General features: G+C 38.8%; 1 protein-coding gene across 1 annotated transcript in view; it reads right to left on the bottom strand.

Moving 5' to 3' along the window:
• Positions 1-4,276: 4,276 nt before the first annotated feature.
• Positions 4,277-21,354, bottom strand: part of LOC134320860 (uncharacterized) — a 31,142-nt gene continuing 14,064 nt past the window's right edge. Inside the window, exons 2-5 of the mRNA XM_063002494.1 lie at positions 19,905-20,096; positions 10,713-11,198; positions 6,155-6,300; positions 4,277-4,389 (exon numbers count right to left, since the gene is read on the bottom strand). Of these exons, the coding sequence (XP_062858564.1) occupies positions 4,345-4,389; positions 6,155-6,300; positions 10,713-11,198; positions 19,905-20,096 (869 nt within the window). The 3' untranslated portion in view covers positions 4,277-4,344. The remainder of the gene's footprint in view (positions 4,390-6,154; positions 6,301-10,712; positions 11,199-19,904; positions 20,097-21,354) is intronic.

Raw genomic sequence — 21,354 nt, 5'->3', positions numbered from 1 at the left:
TGTTGCTCTCCGTACACAAAGCTGATCCGCATATGAACTCGCCTCATGTAGGTGAAAAAATGCAGTTGACTACTGCACACATGTCGGAGGGGGCATGTGACAGTCTCGCTCTCTTCAATCAGAAGTGGAGATCAGCATCAGTAGAGAAAAAGTGTAATGCAATCAGGTGATTGGATATGACTAGATTTGGGAAAATGCAAAAAAATGGATAAAACATTAAATATTTTGTCTTTGTGCAGTTTTTAGCTAAATACAGATCAAAAAGTGTTTACAAATCTTTTATGTTTTTATTTTCATTCCTATCAAGTTCTGTATCGGATGGCCAGGTTCCTACACTGACATGATTGGCTGTGTCTGAAAGAGGGCGGGCTGAAGAGATTCCTCATTACTGCTGCAGTTAAACCCTCTGCTGGCTGGACGATGACATTTGCACAGGGAGTAAAGGAGATCAGTGCGTGACTATTGTGTGACATTGCCTTATGCAAGTAAGGAAAGGCAGTTGGCTGCTGCACATGTGTTTGAGGGTATGTGTTGTGTGCGACCATCCTCGGTCAGGGTATGGGTGTGCAGCAGTAGAGGAGAGATATCTGGGTATGACTAGATTGGGGGGAAAAAAGGGAATAAAAATACATTCACTGTACATGGGTTAATAATGTCTAAAATTGGATTACAGTGATTACATATTTAAATCACTGGGACTCATTAATGGCTTCAGTTATCATGTTAAATAAACACCATTCAGAGAGTTCAAAATCAAAGAGCTGTCACAAATGCTGAGAGAGATCATTTTATTGCACCAAAAGGGCAATGGGTATAAGATTTCCAAGACCATTGGGAGTTTTGTCTGGAAGTTCCAAACTTATGACACAGCAGCAAACTTTTGCCCAGAAGTCTTAGCAATCTCATCAGGACAAAACCTCTTTGTTACTGTAAAAGACTTACATGATGACCTGATGAAGACTGAGACAAATGTGTCAGTGGCAACCAAAAGAAGATCCCTGAACAACCAAGGACTTCATGGTCAGTATCCACAACACACGTCATTCTTGACCAAGAAGCACAGTAAGGGCCTGCAGAATGAATTAAAAGACCACAAAATTTTACTCATTTTTTCTTTTAATAATTAAAATATGTAAAACATACACTAAAAGATAAAATATTTATACAAAACAGCATTTTTGGCTCATAAAGTGACCCCCACCCACCCCCCACCAAAATAAAGTATGACTTTTCCTATTAATACATTTAAACAAATATAGTTGTATAGTGAGTTTGTTATTGTGTCACTAATTTCATTAAACCAGTAAAAGACAAAAAAGAAAATGTGTATATGTTTTATCTAATTAACTGGATGATAAATGACAGAAAGCTGCAAGGTAGCAAACTTGGGCTTGTAACAGCACATTCAGGTGACACAGCGAAATACACTATATGGCTTGTAACACTTCAATTCCTGATAAAGCTACTGTTTTAAGGAAACAGTAAAGCAAAAGGTGTTCTGCTCATGGGTTAAACAGTGCTTGTTATTTCTACTTCATTTAATTCATCTGTTTATAGAGCCTGAGGCAGCCACAGATATATGTTTGCCCAACACATATTTTGTCAGCCTGTAGAGAAAAACAAAACAATTCTGAATAAAAAATCACTAAAACCTTATTTAAATGTGTTCAATAAATAGTAAGTTAAACTCAAAACTCATTTAGTATTGCAAACTTTGATAATTTGGTATTTTTGTTTCAGCCTCAGATCTTCAACAGCTGAGTGAGTCAAATATACTTATAACAATATTGTGAAGCTACTCTGCACAATAATGGCACCAAGAAAGCCATGAGACATCAAGGTTTGGTGTAAAGTTTAGTTGCCTCATCTTCTGATCATAATTTACAGGATTTGTTTACTTAAGAGCACGCCCCGTAAATTCTCAACACGCACAGACTCGTACCAGAGGCAGATGCTCAAACATGTCAGCACATTCTGCACCTTCATTTATTAGAACTAAACTCAAATGATGGCATATGTCAGTTCGAGATCAAACTCAACTCTAAACATTATGGCACACACACAATATTATCAAAATCTTCCCACTAGAGCAATCCTAATCTAACCCCATAATAAAGTGCTAGCAAACAACTCTACCAAACAGTAAGGCATAGAAACAGCAGTGAATGCTTGTGAAAATTACACTGGATGTGACTACCTGAAACACACTCGTACATGTTGGTGTCCTACTTATAAGTTGATGTCTTATTAGAATCCTCTCTACTTAGGCAGCTGTTTATGTAGGCAGTAAGACAGCAAGGCGGCTCACTAGGTTTTCGAACAGACCCATTGTAACACCTGCTAAAGTGGTGCATGAGCATGGATCCTGGAGACCTGGTTTCTTTTCCTGTCTCTGGTCTGTAATTCCTCTTTTTAATCAATCTTGCTACTTTAATCACACACTATGCCCTATTATTTGAATATACACAAATACATGCACACATATTTGCAATCCAGTCCAATCCAATAACAAGCTGTTTTTTAATATGCAGTAAGGTTGGGGACCATCACAAGGATGGTATGATATGTTTCTAAATCCAGACACCGGTGTTTTTAGTAGCACTTGAAGCAAGCTTTAGCAATGATGACACTTATTTAACAATCTGATTGGCTTGTTGCCTGTTTAATGGGAATGTTAGACTTGAGAATGTTGGAATATATTTCTTCTCCTGTACATATTTCTTTACTTCTTTTCATTGGCTCTTCTACCTTGCGTTCACATAACATATCTATAGTCACGTCGACAAACGTATAAGTCAGAATGTCATAGTTATAATCAACCCTCAGCTAATATAAAAAATCTATTTACAGCAAGCAAAGACCGCAATGCATTTCTCAGCAAACAGTCATAAACAAAGCCACATTAGCAGCAATTAAAAGGCACACAAAACAACAGACAACAAATGTCACTGTAATACAAATTTATCTTCAGCTAATCTAGAGGTTAGAACTTTTGAATTAAAGGCACAATACTCCTTTGGTCTTCTTGTTTAGTTATTCCTAATGACATGGCTCATCATTCCACAACTTGCACAGAAAAGTTAAGTCAAGCTAAAGCCTTGAATCTTATTAAATAAATTGATTTGATGGAATTTGTTAGTAAAGAAACACATCTGGAGGATGTGGGTTGGGAGTGTATTTAAATGCTGATGCTACATGTCATTCATGAGTGTCTGTTAACATGCAAGGAAAACATAGACCAAACCAGAATTAAAAACTGTTCATTAAAAAATAATATTAAAATAAATATTGAAACAGATGTTTCTCTTTATAAATGGTGTTTCTACCTCATAAGCTACTGATCTGATGGGCTTTCTGTTCAGGAGTGTTAGGGAGCATGCTAAAAAAAGATTCTCTACTCTCAAAAATGGTTGTATTAGTAATTATTAACACAATTTTCCACATTTACCTCCTAGTCTAGTCATTTACAATTCCTGACTGTGAATCCACTGCTACTTGCACAGCTAGATCACCACACGCCCCTTCCAACACGTATTTAATCTGGGCCACTTCTTGTCACCTGCCAGTGTTGGGTTCCCACACAGAGCTGTATTGGATACAGGGAGCCACGCTAAGCTGCAAGTGACTCCCTGCTGTTTGAATATTTTGCATATAATGTATATTAAAGCCTAATTACTCTCTGATTCTGTAGAGCATAATTGATTTAAATACTAAACTGCTTGGTTTGTCTTGTTTGGTGTTTTTTCCTTTTTTAGGACTTGTCACAAATCGAAAGCTACTGCATACACCCTCACTATGAGGGATTTAAAACTGTACAGAAAAAGCAAAGCTTTATGTTCACTAAGCAATCCACATTAAAAATCATATTAAATATCAATTTTACGCTATTATTTAAGTCCATGTTCAAAATGAATTTAAGCCCCTGTATCACAAGCTCTGAGACACTAGCTGTATTTAGCTGACACATTGTAATTGCTTGGGAGAGCAACTCCCAGTATGTATAACACAAGTGTGACATGCTTCTACCAAATACAGATAATAGGTTAAAAGCAGTGGCCTTTAAATCAGGCGTCCTTGGGGCTTAATCCTTGGGGTTCCTCAGTCCAAACTTTAGTTCTATTCCAATGACAAACACACAAGTGTGAGTAATAAAGCTGTTCCAGTTTAGAAAATGAACAGAACAAAATATAAACAGGCTAGTTGTCACTGATAAGTGGAGTGGGCTTCTGTCCTAAAATATATTAAAAAAAAAAAAAAAAAACACAAGGAATGCTGGAATTAGAAGAGAACAGCTCAGAGGATGTCGTTGTCTTGTTCAAGGCTTCATGGCTTTCTGTCAGTCACTCAGTAGTTGTACATTGACAGAGGGGTGTCCTCCATCATATCATCCTACAACAGAATATAAAACATGATTAGATAATGCTTTATTCATTTCTTATACAGTGGTACCTTGAAACTCAGCGTCAATTGGTTCGTTTAGTTTAAAAGGTGTTAAATTTCAAGGTATTTTTTCCCCATAAGTATGTATTAATAAATTACTGTTAATGCGTGCCGTGGTCCTGTGAAACTGCATATATTTTACGCAAATGTAAAATAATGGAGTTGTTTTTGACATTTATACACTAAAATAACACCAATATAATATAAAAACACTGAAATACAATTGGAAAAGTTAAAAATCATCAATATAAAACAACATACAATAAAACCTGCACTTCTTTACTTTACTACTGTTTACCACTACTGTTTCCTTATGAATTGTTAGTTTGAAATTTTTATTTGAGTTTAAGGGAAACATTAAGCGTTAAGGGTACAAAATTCTTCAAGTTTCAAAGATTTTTTCAAAATACATTATTTCATATCATTAAACAAAACATGGTTACAGATCGCAAACTTGGGTAAAAACATATCCAACACATACCCAATTAAAAAAATGAATGAAAAAAAAGAATTACCCCCTTGACGTAATAATTGGCTACACAACTTTTAGCATCAAAAACTGCAACTAAACATAATGTTAGTCTTTTTAATTGCCCCACTGTCCTGCTGGGTTCTCTAGGTCCTGACACAGTAGAGCATCCCCACACCATAATCTGCTACATTCGACTGTAGACATAATTTTCTTACTATGAAATGCTGTACCTAATTTTCACCTGACACAATGAGACCGATTTTGATTTGGCCATAAAAATGTAGTCCTAAAGATCTGGAGATTTAGGGCAGTTTGTCACCTAGCGGTTAAGGTAGTGGACTAGTAATCGAAAGTGGACTAGTAATTCAAGCCCACCCATCGCCAGGTTGCCACTGTTGGGCCCCCTAAGCAAAGCCCTTAACCCTCAATTGCTTTCGACAATAAACTGTTATAGTACTGCAAGTCACTTTGGATAAAAGCGTCTGCTAAATGCCGAGAATGTAAAATGAGATTTTTCAGGTGCTTTAGTGCAAATGTTAAACAATCACTGATGTTTTTGTTAGCAGTGGTTTACTTTATAGAACCTTCCTATTAATCATATTGTTGCCTAGTTTATTTTATATTTTATATATACATACAAGTCTGGATCTCAGACATTAGACCTAGACACAACTGCATTTCTTTGAATGTTTTCAGGGATCAGGTTAAGTTATTGCTGAGAAGACATTTTAGCCACTTCTAGATAGATTTACATGAACGATTTCCAAATTACCTCCATCTAGAAACAATGGATCTCACTGTGGTACACTGAAGTCCTAGAGTCTTAGCAATAGTCCTGAATACTTTCTAGATTTATATATTTTAATAACCTTTTTAACCAGTTCTGCTTGAATGTTCTTAGATTGCAGCATGGTGTTCCTGTAGAAACTTTACCTGACAGCTTGACATTGATGGTAAGATAAGTGAGATGTATATGCATAAACTGTCATACTGACGGAATTTGTTTTACTGATTGAAGTAACATAAGGCTTTGGATATCACTCTCTGTTAAATGAATGAAACTGTTGAACAAAATGTGTTTTAGTTCAAGGTCCCCTTTGTGTAATGCTTAATTATCTAAATTTATTTTGTGTAATTAATATTCAATAAGAGGCAATCAGACAGCACCTTTTAATTTTTCATTGCACTGTAAGTTACCCACAGACATTACTAAACCAGAGGACACGTATATTGTAGACCCACCATGGGAAGATCCTGAAGGCGACGGAATTCTGGTTCCTCATTTCTGCGTCTGAATTTCAGAAATATCAGAAGTGAGACGATAGCGGCAGTCACCACAAACGCAGACACCAGGCCGGCCAAGAGAGGATCCACTGGTACGCTGGAATCTAAACATCACAACAGAACAGAAAGGCCAGGGCAGATAAGTTAAACACAAAAGATTCAAACATCTACACTTTGTGGACTAGGTGTTTCAGCCACACCCACTGTTAACAGGCATATAAAACCAATTATATAAAATGAATTATATAAGTCAACAGTATAGTAAAGGCCATTATCTTTTGCCCTGTGCACAAAGCGAGGTACAAAAAACATAGTTTGATGAGTTTGGTGTGGAGGAATTACAGTGGCCTGCAAAAAGCCCTGAGCCCTGGCCTCAACCCTGTCAAGCACTTTTGGGATTATTTGGAACATCACTTGTGAGCCAGGCCTTCTCGTCCAACACCAGTGCCTGACCTCACAAATGCTATTTTAACTGAATGGGTATGAATATACACAGAGTTCTTGGTTGTTACAGCAGCAAAGTGGAGTGGCATAAGCCACATTATTGTCTATGTTTGTAAAGCTTATGGTCAGATGTCCACATACGTTTGGCTGTGTAACATCAATTCTATAATTATAACTGAGCCTAGCTTATTAAGCTTGGAGAAGGTAAGTGCTGCATTTTTAGGCATTATCAGAGGGCATCATGTCCTGAACACATTGTAAGATGTTTGTGGATGAGACGCTTAAAAAAACATACCTAGAAAAACCAATAATGCTGCTTGTGCTGTAAGAGATAGTCAATGTGCTTACAAGAGACTAGTTTAACAGTCTGTTGCTGCCAATAAATTCTGGTTCAGAGCTTGTGGCTTTAAACTAGACGTTCAAACATTCAGGTAAAGCCTACATAAACCAGCTAACACAGAATCTCACGTTGTATACAACAAAAAAAGTATAATTGAAATCTAGTCTTTCACTAGGGCTCTTTTGATTTGGTCATGAACTTCCTAAAAAAGCAATCCTATAATAAAAATAAAACCAATAAAACTCTTAACAATATGTTAAATTGGTTTCCCACCAATTGTGACATTATTGTTAAGACCATAGTGTTCAGTAAATAGCATGTGGTTTAAGACACAGCTCTTCAGATCACAGGTGGCAGCAGTGCCTCTTAGAATAGAATGACTTTGTCATATATACATATACAGTTGTACAGTACAATGAAATTGTTTTTTCACATATCCCAGCTTGTTTGGAAGCTGGGGTCAGAGCACAGGGTCAGCCTTTGCACAGTGCCCCTGGAGAAGACAAGGTTAAGAGCCTTGCTCAGGGGCCCAACAGTGGCTGCATGGCAGAGCTGGGATTCAAACTCTCAACCTTTCAATTGATAGCCCAAAGCTCTACCCACTAGGCTACCACTGTCTGCTTTGTGTGGCCTGAACATGGAAAAGCGTTTTCTGGATTTAGTATGTTTCATATTCTTTTAGTTATTGGTTCTAATGATTTTTGGGACAGTTTGTTTACTCGCACCTTTATGGTGCAGCCTAAATCTTGTCATTGACCAGTATAAAGCAGTTAGTGAAAATTAGTAAAGAAAAAGAATATCTAAAACAAAAATGCATTATGTGGAAAAGTGGGTGCATTTTTATAGACAAACATTGGTAATAGAATAGGTCATATTGACTTTTAATGTTCCAGTCTTATAGGATACCATTATTCAAACAAGTTGGTTAATCTAATGTTTACCCTGCTAGTGCTTATGGTTAAGCTGAGCAGTTTTGAAGTTTAGGGAAGTTAAAGACTTGACCTCATACTTCCAGTAAAGGAAAGATATATTAATACAGAAACCAGTGGCACTTCAGCCAACTGTATGCTTTCAGCTTTGTTCTGTGGGGAAGTCCCTTTCACACAAAGAATAGTTTGGCAAGTGTGGCATGAAAAAAAAACTTGAGTGGCCTACACCACAACCTAATCCAACACATTTAAGAATGTCAGCTGGGAAGTAGGTGTTATAGATCAACATCAGTGCCATCCTCACTAACACTTTAATGGTTGAATGAAAAAGAGAACAATTCCACATTAATGCCCATGACTTTGCATGTGATGTTTGGGTGTCTCCACACTCGGTACCATGCATAAACACGTGTGTAAGTGTGTGTGCTATATTGACAAATGTTGGCAGTGGCATAAAGCTTGGTCTGTTCTTTTGTTTTGTCAGCGTCAGTGCGCCCCTGGCCCTCGTCAGTGTCAAAGCCTACATTATAATCATACTCTTGTTCTTTACTCATATGCACACATGCACACACACACACACAATCAGCGTTCACTAAGCTCACTACTGGTTATATTTGAGGAGCTCATCCTCAATTATAGAAAACTGTGGGTACAGCTGTGTTTTGATAATACAGTTGTGAATAAAAGATTATATGATGTATTAAAATGCATGCAATTATGCCACTTTTGTACACATCAAGGATCCACGCTCCAAAAAAAGACCAAACAAAGCTCAGCAGCAACAACCTGTTATAACAAGTACATTCAATCATCTTTAGTAACTGCTTTAACCTAATGATGGGTTGCAGGGGATTGAAGACTTTCCTGGAAACACTATGGAAGGTGGGAATTTAATGCCATTGCAAATTCCACTTCAGTTGTACAGCTGTACAGAACTGAATTTTTGGTAATTCATGCCAATAAAAATGTACAATGATCTATGCCAGGTTTATACAACATATACAGCAGTAATGTCATTAAAAAAAAACTTTGATTTATAAATAAATCAAGACTGGATTGTTTTACAGTAGGGATAATAATAGCCAGGTGATGTGCACTGCCTATTTTTTTTTTATCTCATTAGACCAAATAATCTGTTAATTATGTTTTTTATACATGTCATTTTGCAAACTTTAAGTAAGCTGTCATATATGTGTACTCAACAGTGGATTGCCACTCTGCCATAAGGGCCCAGTTTATGGAGTGGTGCAGAGATTGTCTGCTTAACAAGTTCCCTTGTTTCTACACTTTCACTAACACTTGTGTGGTTGAATAAAAAAAAGAACAATTACACATTATTGCTCATGAATTTGCATGCAATGTTTGGGTGTCCACACACTCGGTACCATGCATTAACACATGTGTTACACTTTCTAAAAGGGCAGTTGTAGCCTAGCGGTTAAGGTACTGGATTAGTAATTGAAAGGTCACTAGTTCAAGCCACAATACTGCAAGGTTGCCACTGTTGGGCCCTTGAGCAAGGCCCTTAACCTTCAATTGCTTAGACAATATATACTGTCACAGTACTGTAAGTCGCTCTGGATAAATGCATCTGCTAAATACAGTCAATTTAAATGTACATGTGGAGCACTTTGTGTGACCACTGAAGGCCAGCTCTAAGTTCAAGGTTGTGTTAAGCTTCTTCTGTTTCTAAATAATTTAGGCCACTGTGGTCATGGGGTCACCTAAAGCCTTAGATAGACAGATTGTTTCATATACTTACTTTTTCAAAACAATCACAGACTATATGTGTGTTGTCCAGAGATCTTGACTTTATTTCTGTTCAGGTTTTCCATTACACTTTAGGGTTTTTTAGTTTTGGGTTTTTTGTGGGAACTTCACATTTAGAGCAACGTTTTGGGGAAGGCCCTTTTCTGTTTCAGTATGACTGTGCACCTGTGCATAAAGACATAGTATAAAAGGTTTGGTGTGGAGGAACTTAATCATATAAAACCTTTGGATGTATTAAAGCATTAACTGCGAGTCAGGTTGCAAGGAGGGGGAGGGGGGAGCACAGATGCATATTAACGGCAATGCTTCTAGAATGCTCCACACTTGGCTAATCGTGCCAATCCCTACATGATAAAAAGCAATACTGAAGCTGGCTGTTCACCAGCAGAACAAAATTTCATATCTAAATGTTCCCTATTATTTCATGAATAAGCTACAACACAATGTTTATTTCTTGTGTAAATAGACATATAAGTGTTCTTCAAAAAGTTTCCGCACTTTTTAAAAAACTTTATTTATTCATATTTCAAAACAAATAACATCACTTCTCTACATTTTCCAAAGCATTTTTCCCAGCGTCGTACCAACTTTTTAATGGCATCAGCAAAAAAAATGTTTTGGTTGAGCGTGTAGCCACTAATGCATCGCTGCTTTCACATCATCATCACATAAAAAATCTTCTTTTTCTTAAAGCTTCTTTGAGCGGTCCAAAAAGGTGGAAATCAGATGGCGCTAAATCCGGACTATAAGCTCTCTCTCAGTCTCTTACTACTCCTCCCGCCCTCACCGTTTCCAACGAAAATATACAAGCGCAGAAACTTTTTAAAATTCCCTTGTAGCACAAAGTAAAGCTTTGCTAAATGTATGCCCCACCCTCCGTGACTGCATATTACCACATTATAACCATTACGCATCCTGTTTCTTTTTGTAGATGTGCACATGAAACATAAAATACAGGCAACAGCCATCTTATACTTGCATTGGCTTAGTTACCAGCAAATATTATTATGAAAATATTCATGAGGAAACTTACCATCATCTCCAATGTTTAGTTCAGACGGGGAGTCAGCATGAGTTTTAGCCGGGATCAACGTGCTGCTTCCAGGTTTTATATGCTCTGTGCTCTGAGTGATAGTGGTTGTTGATGTTGTTGTTGTTTTTAAAGCTGTTGTACCTTTTGTGCTAGCAGAGGTTTTAAGACTGGTTTGAGTAGCCACTGTAGTGGGTGTTGACGTGCTAGATGGTTCAGGGATGGAAGTTGTACTCTGAGACCTGGGTGAAGCAGGGAAAGTCTGGTTTGTCGTAGAAAAAGCAGGCGTGCTCATCGTAGAATTAGCTTTATGGTCGGTCGTGGTTACAAGGGTAATGGTGGTGGATGATATTTGGGTGGAGAGGGTCTGGTTATCTTGTGTTGAAAGCACAGAACTATTTTGGCTGTAGGTGAGGTTCCCAGAAATATCTGAAGTGTTTAGTGGTGTGAGTGAATCCGCTGTAGTCTTAGTAACTGCTGTGGAAGAGGCTGTAAGAGGAAATACACACAAAAAGAAATTTATTAGCACAGATACAAGATGTTGTAAAGTAGAGAGCTCAATAAAATATACTACTTCTAAAATGTCACTGTAAAAAGATTACAGAAGAATTACCACACGTCATTACTAATTACTGTATATTACATTACAGTGCACAATAACTTACCCTAGTTTGTTATCCAAAGTAAAAAATGAAAGATGCATTATTGAGACTGGATTATACATATAAAAGTTGCTAACTGTAGCTTTGGCTGCCCGCATCCAGCCCGCATGAGGTCAGTAGCAATTAAAAGTCAGACATAAATAAATGTACATCACACATGCAATACAACAGGATTGTTTTTATTCTGAGGGGACCACTACTTTATTAATTTACGTTAGTTTCAATTTACGAGTATGTGAGTGTATCCAGCTTCACCGTAATGTGTTAGCGACGACCCCCCCCCATTTTTCTCCCACTTTAGCGCATCCAATTTCTGCCCGTCAATCATCCTCTCACTAATGGTGGTCCCTGCTCCTGATTGGGGAGGACGAGGCTGCTCCACGCCCCCTCCGACACGTGCACAGCCATCGAACATCTTATCCCTTACACTTGACAAGTGCAGTGCAGTATAGCGCTGTGTACAGAGAGCCACACCCTTTACTGCACTCCTTTCCCATCTCCGTGCAGGCTCCACCAACCAGCCAGCAGAGGTCGTAATCGCACTAGTCTGAGAGAGAGTCCCCATCCGGCTTAATCCCGTCCCTATCTGAACAACAGGCCAATCGTTGTTCATGTGGCCGCTCAGCCGGCAAGGCAGAGCTGAGATTCGATACGATGTATTCGAGATCTCAGCTCTGGTGAATAGCGTGGTTTTTTTTGTTTTTTTACCGCTGTGCCACCTGAGCGGCAGACATGAACTTTTAAGTATTTATTTACTGAAATCAGATGTAAAGCAGTTTAAGGATCACAATTTAAATCTAGGTTTTAAATCACCATTACGGTACTAAACACACATAGAAATACAAGAACTTGAATGATGCAGAGCGCGCACATCTGAAGCTAAACTGTAAAAGTAACAAGGACTTTTTTTATTAGGTTTTATACATCCAGAACTGAAGCAGTCAGGACCAGCTTTTTGATATCCATAAAGAATATCCAACAAGAAGAAATGACTGAAAAACAGCAAATAAGCAATATTTAGCAATAGCACTTTGTGTAAAGGTAATTTGAAAACCTGCACATTTTTGTTCACACCTGTCCTGAGAAAGTTGATTAAATAGTGAAATAATGTTGATGTTTTTTGTTCTGCCTGCTTCTCATTTTCCTTGCCTGTACAAACGACTGCTTTTTATAAAGAGACACAATTAATATTGAGCAGAATTAAGTTCATCCTATTGGCCCAGTCCTCCGCAACAGTCCCAGTTTTTAATGTGGCCCCTTGGAAAATTTTATTTCCTACCCCTGATGTAGAGCAAGGCCAGATACCACATGTTGAATGCATGTAACCTTTAAGCCCTCAGACAGCAATGCATGAGAAACCGTCAAGTGACTGTGATAAATATAGTCACTTGAGCTCAGAAGTACTTCAGAAATACTCTTTCTGCTATTTTCTGTCATTTAGCACTGTGGCCAGATAAGTCCATGTTTCCGTTTGTTTCTCCATGCCAAATACAAAAAGGACTATCCATGGGATGTCACTTAAGTTACATCCCATTCTTAATCCATGGGGTTTAATTTGATGTCGGCCCACCCTTTGCAGCTTTAACAGCTTCAACTCTTCTGGGAAGGCTTTCCACAAGGTTTAGGAGTGTGTTTATGGGAATTTTTGACCATTCTTCCAGAAGCGCATTTGTGAGGTCAGAGACTGATGTTGGACGAGAAGGCCTGGCTCGCAGTCTCCACTCTAATTCATCCCAAAGGTGTTCTATCGGGTTGAGGTCAGGACTCTGTGCAGGCCAGTCAAGTTCTTCCACACCAAACTCGCTCATCCATGTCTTTATGGACCTTGCTTTTGTGCATTGGTGCGCAGTCATGTTGGAACAGGAAGGGGCCATCCCCAAACTGTTCCCACAAAGTTGGGAGCATGAAATTGTCCAAAATCTCTTGGTATGCTGAAGCATTAAGAGTTCCTTTCACTGGAACTAAGGGGCCGAGCCCAACTCCTGAAAATCAACCCCACACCGTAATCCCCCCTCCACCAAACTTTACACTTGGCACAATGCAGTCAGACAGGTACCGTTCTCCTAATACCGCTGACAGTTGACTGTGGAATATTAAGTAGCAAGGAAATGTCACCACTGGACTTGTTGCACAGGTGGCATCCTATCACGGTACCACGCTGGAATTCACTAAGCTCCTGAGAGCGACCCATTCTTTCACCAATGTTGGTAGAAGCAGTCTGCATGCCTAGGTGCTTGGTTTTATACACCTGTGGCCATGGAAGTGATTGTAACACCTGAATTCAATTATTTGGATGAGTGAGTAAATACTTTTGGCAATATAGTGTATGTGTGAAGGTGTATTTTAGGATTTTAGAGATTTTAGGGAAGTCCTTAGTTATTTTACAAAGACAATGCCGGACCTCGTTCTGCATGTGGTACATATAATAATAATAAATATAAATCCCATATAGTGTGCAGTGCTTTAAAGTTGTTTTGTGTTCGACATTAAATGACTTTGCTGCCATATGGTAGCACGTACTTGTGTGTATGCACGTGTGAGTGTGTGTGTCAGCAGATATCGCAGGAGTGTGAGGAGCACTGAAGAGGTGCTTTACAGCACTCGTGAATGAACAGAGGCACCAGACGCATCATCAGGTTTCAAGCTTTCTCACTTTCCCGTCAAATCTCACACTGCATTTTGTCACATGTCTCTCGTCCCTCCCACCCCACCCCTCTTCCTCCTCTAACCATCATTTACACTCAAGCTTTACTGAACCTCTATTGTAATTCTATGTGGCCAGGTTTGTTTGATGCCTTTGTTTTACATATGCTGGCTGGATAATGCTCACTAACACTGCTAAGGTTTGGGAAAGATCAACAGATTAGAGCAGACATGAATGCTGGGTTAAACTTTGGTTCTAATGTTTACTGGGTGAACTTTAGCAGCAGATTGTGTCTGACATTCCAACAAATTTGTTAAAGGTACATCATAGTGTTATTTATATACATTATCCATGAAGAACAGCCTGGCCACTCTTTGTACTGATACAACATAAACCAGACTGGACCTGTTCTTCATCAAAACGTTTGGAGACACATGCACCGCTGGCCTTATTCCCTTTTACAGTATAATTTCTATACTGATATGTTGGTGTGTGCTTTAGGCTGAGTAATAGGCTTTACCCTTATGGGAACATGTCTTTTAAAAAGATCAGCTTTACACATTCATCTGCTATTATAGTGTTTGCAGCAAAGGAGTGTAGTTATAAAGTAATTTAAATCAATAAATTGCAGGATGCTTAACTAAGGTAGAACAATACTTTGGATAAATGCCACCTGCAGAAAGGTGTAAGCACCAATAAATGTAAAGGCCAAAATAACTGATGCAAAAAAACAAATGAAAGACACACAAATTCACAGCCTGCAACAAAGAAAGTGGATAAAAAAGGGATAGCGCAGAAACAAAAACTGGAAGTCACAATAAGGCAAGCTACTTGGAGTGCCTGCGACAACAAGAAAAGAAAGGAAAGAGCAATGCACAAGCGTCGTCTGCCTGGCCACATCAAACGACACAGCCCGCACCCAGCATGGGTCCACATATGGGTTCCGCTTCAGAATAAGGCTGTCACACTGCCTCTGAGGCAGCTTCCTCATCCAGGGCTGTTCCCCTGTGATGCTTAAAGAGATAAAAATGTGCAGGCCACATATGCCAGCAGAACACTGGACCTGGCATTACGGGTCCAACGAAAGCAAACTGACAACAGAGGGGCTGGCAAGTCCGTGTCTGTGAGAGAGAAGCCATGACAAATAGAAACATTTCCACCTGGAGCGAATAAACACTCAATGAGGCGCAGGTAACTGTCAGTTAAGAGGAACTGACGTGTTATACATTTGCACCTCCATGCCTCATCAGTTGTCCAAATTTGGGAAGGCAGAAGGACATGATTCTGTAACAGTCTTGCTGCTAATCTCTAACCTCGTTTCAACTTTTGTTACTTACTACATTTTTACACTATGATAAAATATGAGCAGAATGAAGTCAGACAGGAAGATGCGATATAATTATAGTTATTTGATTTTATAATTATAGTAATCAAGGGTTGTGGGTTTGTTGTTTCATTTTTACATCCATTGCAACATTGGTTTATTGCTGTAAGACCCACATAACTGTAAGATAATTCACATGATTTATGTTAAAATGCTTTTTTTATATTTAAAAATAATAGGGTGCTCAGGTGACACGGTAGTCTATTACTGTAGCCCACCACTGCCTTGTGCTTAGTGTTTCCAGTGAAACCCACCCTGTGATAAAATCCAGTGACCTGCACAGAGCCCTGACCTCAGCCCCACTAAACAGCTTTAGAATGACCTTGAACATCAATTCACGCTTTCTTGATCAACATCAGTGCCCAGCCATACAAATGCTTTTTAAATTGGCACAAATTCCCAGAGACATACTTTAAAGTCATGTGGGAAGCCTTCTCAGAAGAGTGGCTGTTATTACAGCTGAAAAGTTCACATACAGGTGATCACATACCGGTATTTTAATCTTATTTGTTTTTGAAATGGGATGTCCAACAAACTGGCCATTAATTGCAACCAGACAGGCATGATTGTGTAACTGTGACAATCCCCCACTGAACTCCATGGCAGGTGGGCTTGTTACAGCATGTGATAATTATTAAAAATTATTAAACATTATTTGTGCTACCGAGCTTAACTGATAATCTTGGTAATACAATGTGATGAACAGATACATTAATGCTCTACTGATGGAAACTGACTCACAGCAGGTCGCTGTTGCAGTTTCCTACAAAATTAAATTGTCAGCCACACAGCCCCTGCCAGTGCACTTGTGCAAGCAGATTAGACCATGAAAACTGGGAGTTACATTGCTAAATAATATCTATACAGCCCCCGCAATCCATTCATTATTTAATTTATTTCTAATAACCACATGTCCCAAACAAGGTTGTTCTGGGCCCAGAGCCTACCTGGAAACACACTGGCACTCGCCTAAGTATAATTTGAGTAGCAAATCAACAAACTAAAATATTTTTGGAAGGTGAAAGCAAACCAAGGTATCTGGAAGGAAGCCCACGTGGAAACAAGTTAAAATCGGCATAGTACAACGTCCTTGTAGCTGCTTTACTGTGTCAGTGTCTGAAAAAAGCACCACTGCTTCAGACCATATAAAAATATCATAAGCAACTAAATTTAATATTACTATTTGGGAATAAGTTGACAATGAATCCACTTTGTTTTATTATGGGAGTTTTATTATTATTCAAATATTAAAGGGGTAAATAAAAGGAAGCTTTTGTGTTCGCTGACTCACACTAATCAGCCATAACATTAAAACCACCTCCTTGTTTCTACACTCACTGTCCATTTTATCAGCTCCACTTACCACATAGAAGCACTTTGTAGTTCTACAATTACTGACTGTAGTACATCTATTTCTCTACTTACTTTTTACCCTGCTTTCACCTTGTTCTTCAATGGTCAGGACCACCACAGAGCAGGTATTATTTGGGTGTTGGATCATTCTCAGCACTGCAGTGACACTGACATGGTGGTGGTGTGTTAGTGTGTGTTGTGCTGGTATGAGTGGATCAGACACAGCAGCGCTGCTGGAATTTTAAATACCGTGTCCACTCACTGTCCACTCTATTATACACTCCTACCTAATTGGTCCACCTTGTAGATGTGTACAGAGACAATCGCTCATCTGTTGCTGCTGTTTGAGTTGGTCATCATCTATACCTTCATCAGTTGTCACAGGACGCTGCCCACGGGGTGCTATTGGCTGGATATATTTTTGGTTGGTGGACAATTTTCAGTCCAGCAGTGACAGTGAGGTGTTTAAAAACTCCATCAGCGCTGCTGTGTCTGATCCACTCATACCAGTACAACACACACTAACACACAACCACGGGGCTAACAAAGCATGCAGAGAAACATATGGACTACAGTCAGTAATTGTAGAACTACAAAGTGCTTCTTTATGGTAAGTGGAGCTGATAAAATGGACAGTGAGTGTAGAAACAAGTAGGTGGTTTTAATGTTATGGCTGATCGGTGTATGCTGCATGTAAAGTTATTCTGTTTAAAGTGTATCTCTAACACACCCAACAGCTTTGCTATAATTGCAAAATGAAAGTGCATGGTAAACAGCAGCACCGCGACCCATATCAACCACACAGCAGCATAAAATCATAACCGCTGCTTACCTGAGCTTCTCTTCTTTAAATTGAGAAAAAAAATCTATATCCATGTGTTGTTTCATTAGGGATAAAATCCACTTTTTTGTAAATGTTTTCCTTCATGTTTTCAGAATATGTCCAGAATATATAAATCCATATAAAAGCTGAAAGTGGTAATTTGTTAACTAAGCTGTCATTCATACCTCTGGCCAGCTCACCTAAATGACACACTGGAGAAATCCAAAAAAAAATTCTGAAATTCCACCCAAAATCTAAATTCGGAAGCTCTGATTGGTTTATACAGCTGTTTATTAAGGCCCAAACATCGACTGAATCTCTGAATCAAATGCGTGCTGATCCATGGAGTTATTTACGCACTACACCGTAATTAAATAAAGTGAGCAAAATGAATGAATCTTTACCATAAATAAGAGAACAGCTCCGTTTGATACGGTCGATCATAACATTTTACTGGAGAGGCTAGAAAATACAGTAGGTGTTAAAGGACTCGCACTCTCTTGGTTTCATTCATATTTGACTGACCGCTCGCAATTTGTTTATGTAAATAATAAATGCTCAGAAACTACAAAAGTAAAGTGTGGTGTTCCACAGGGGTCGGTACTGGGACCCCTATTATTTACACTCTATATGCTTCCACTAGGTGAAATTATTCATAAACATGGCATAAAATTTCACTGCTATGCAGATGACACTCAGCTGTATATATCAGCCAAACCAAATGATACCGACACAATCAGTAAGATAGAAGATTGTGTAAACGACATAAAAAACTGGATGTCATGTAATTTTCTTTTACTTAATTCAGATAAAACTGAGGTTTTACTTGTTGGCTCTAAAGCTGCAAGAGACAAGTTGTCTAACCTGGTGCTAAACCTAAACACTTTCTCTGTTACTCCCAGCCCAGATGTAAAAAACTTAGGTGTCACACTAGATTCAGATCTTTCCTTTGATACACACATTAATAATATTACTAGAGTTGCTTTCTATCATTTGCGTAATATCTCTAAAATAAGAAATATACTATCTGCTAATGACGCCGAAAAACTGATCCATGCGTTTATAACTTCTCGGTTAGATTATTGTAATGCTCTTCTAACTGGATGCTCTGGTAGATCCATAAACAAACTCCAGTTAGTTCAAAATGCAGCAGCTCGAGTGCTAACTAGAACTAGAAAGTTTGATCATATTAGTCCTGTTCTATCGTCTCTACACTGGCTGCCAGTTAAATTCCGCATTGAATACAAAATACTTTTACTAACCTATAAAGCGCTACGCGGTCTGGCTCCACAGTATCTGAGTGAACTTATTAATCACTATAATCCAGCGCGTCCACTTCGTTCACAAGATGCAGGGTTACTTATAGTTCCTAAAATTAAAAAGACCACAGCTGGTGGAAGAGCATTTTCTTACAAAGCTCCACAACTTTGGAATAATCTTCCTGCCTCTGTTCGGGATTCGGACACAGTCTCAATGTTTAAGTCTAGACTGAAAACATATTTATTTTCTCAAGCTTTTGAGTAATATAGACAAAGGAGCAGAGCTTGGGGGTTCTTGGTCATAGAAACTTGTGGTGATCAGGGATGTTGGGTTGCTGTCGTTCTGCCTCTCTTATCCGATCACTCAGGTTTGATGACGGTGGGGAGATGGGCGCTGATGTCCTGTGAAAGCCTTCATGACCTTGTTACCTGCTCGCTCTCCCTTTTAGTTATGCTGTAATAATTAGGGCTGCCGGAGTCTAAAACTCTCTGTAAAACTGTTTTACTCAACTAGCATTGTACATTATTAACTACATTCTTTGTTGTTTTACTCCAAGGGCATTCTGGTGGGAACCTGTTTACCCGCCGAGGTTAAGGATTAAAGTCGAGACTGCCGTGGCGACGACACTGTTCCTGCCGGATGTGACGGGTCTGGAGTAATTTCCACCAAGAATGACAAGAAATCACTACAGACTTTATTGAAGATTATTTATCTATTTATTACCAGTTATAACTTTTAGTTCATTTAATTCTGTGTTTAGATGCTTTGTGTAAATTATGTATTTATTTAAAGTTTCCTCCAGACCACCCAAGAAGGATGGGCCCTGCTGAGTCTGGTTCCTCTCAAGGTTTCTTCCTGTAATTTTCAGGGAGTTTTTCCTTGCCACAGTCGCCCTCGGCTTGCTCAACAGGGGTTTTTGTATCTATTGGTCATGGATTTTGTAAAGTTGCTTTGTGACAATGTCTATTGTAAAAAGCGCTATATAAATAAAGTTGACTTGACTTGACTTGACACTAAAAAGTTCTCGGCTTAGGTTTGACAAATACATGGAAAAATCGTTAAACCTTACCTGAAGCATTTGTGCTTTCTGTAGTATCATTTTGAGTCTTAGTAAGGGTGACATTGGTAGAGAATGTTGTTGCATTTAAGGAGATATTGAGATGGGAAGTAGTTTCTACAGTAGAGAGGTTGTAGTGAGGCGAGGAGTTGGCTGGCACTTTCGGATCTGAAGTAGGTGTGGGTAGGCTGGATGTATGTTCACCTACAATCAGAATCACATTCATTATGAATCTAATAAGCCACGATCAATATAATAAACATACACTCATTTCACCTTATACACTTCCTGCAAAAATTTATTCTCGTGCACTCAGGTCAGAACACATTACTGACTGTGGCAAACATTAGAGCTTCATGAGGCTTTAATGTGACAGATGACTTGCATCTGCAGTAGAACGAAAATGACTTCCTGATGACTTCCTGAAGGCAACTGATAATAGGCTAATCCTGTTTTTGGTGATTGAACTGCACAGAGAGCAGATTCAGAAGGCAAATTATGAATGTGTTCAAATGGGTGTTTGTAAAATAGGGAGGCAGGAAAAAAAATTAAGAATAAGAAACAATACTGGGAAGGCTACTATTAAATTATAGACTTCTTTTTTTGCATTTTACCCAATTTTCCTCCCAATCTAGTCGTATCCAATTACCCGATTGCATTATGGTTTCTCTCTACTGATGCTGATCTCCACTTCTGATTGAGGAGAGCGAGACTGACACACGCCCCCTCCGACACATATGCAGTAGCCGACTGCATCTTTTTACCTGTACGAGGCGAGTTAATATGTGGATCAGCTTTGTGTACAGAAAGCCACATCCTGATCAACGCATGCGTCATCAATCAGCAAGCAGAGGTCGTAATTGAATCAGTTATGAGGTCCCTATCCGGCTTTCCACCCTGTATGAACAACAAGCCAATCGTTGTTCATGTAGCCGAACCGACAAGTTCAAAATGTCAGCTCTGGTGTGCTAGCGTGTTTTACCGCTGCACCACCTCAGCGGCCAAATAACAGACCTCTTGCATAATGTAGCATGATGTCTGTCTGCTTTTTTAACTTCACGTCTGTTTACTTCTGGCTAGTGCCTGCTACACATCTAGACACCTGATCTCTGCATCTGTTAGTTTCTATCAATTTTGTACACAGTGTTATTTCTGTGTATTTTATAGCATTTAATGTTGTATGTCATATTTTAGAGTAGTAAAGTAGAGTAGATTAGTAAATAGACCTGTAGGCAAATTATGCATTTTTAGCTAAGACGATCATTACTTATTACTACATTTACACCGAACGCACTGAAATTACTGCCCTACTTTATTTGTCCCTCTGCAGCTTGGGCTTGATGTGCTTGAGCATGTCTGCCTAATGTTTACTTCGAAACCATATATTTGTGTCTACTGACTCAACAGCGGCTGAAACGATGTAAAATAAAACCTTTTATTGGTGTTTTTTTAATACAATGTC

Source organism: Trichomycterus rosablanca, chromosome 9 (assembly GCF_030014385.1).
Source record: "Trichomycterus rosablanca isolate fTriRos1 chromosome 9, fTriRos1.hap1, whole genome shotgun sequence".
Lineage (NCBI taxonomy): Eukaryota > Metazoa > Chordata > Actinopteri > Siluriformes > Trichomycteridae > Trichomycterus > Trichomycterus rosablanca.
Note: the sequence above shows the minus strand (reverse complement) of the source record. Positions and strands in the feature narration are given on the sequence as shown.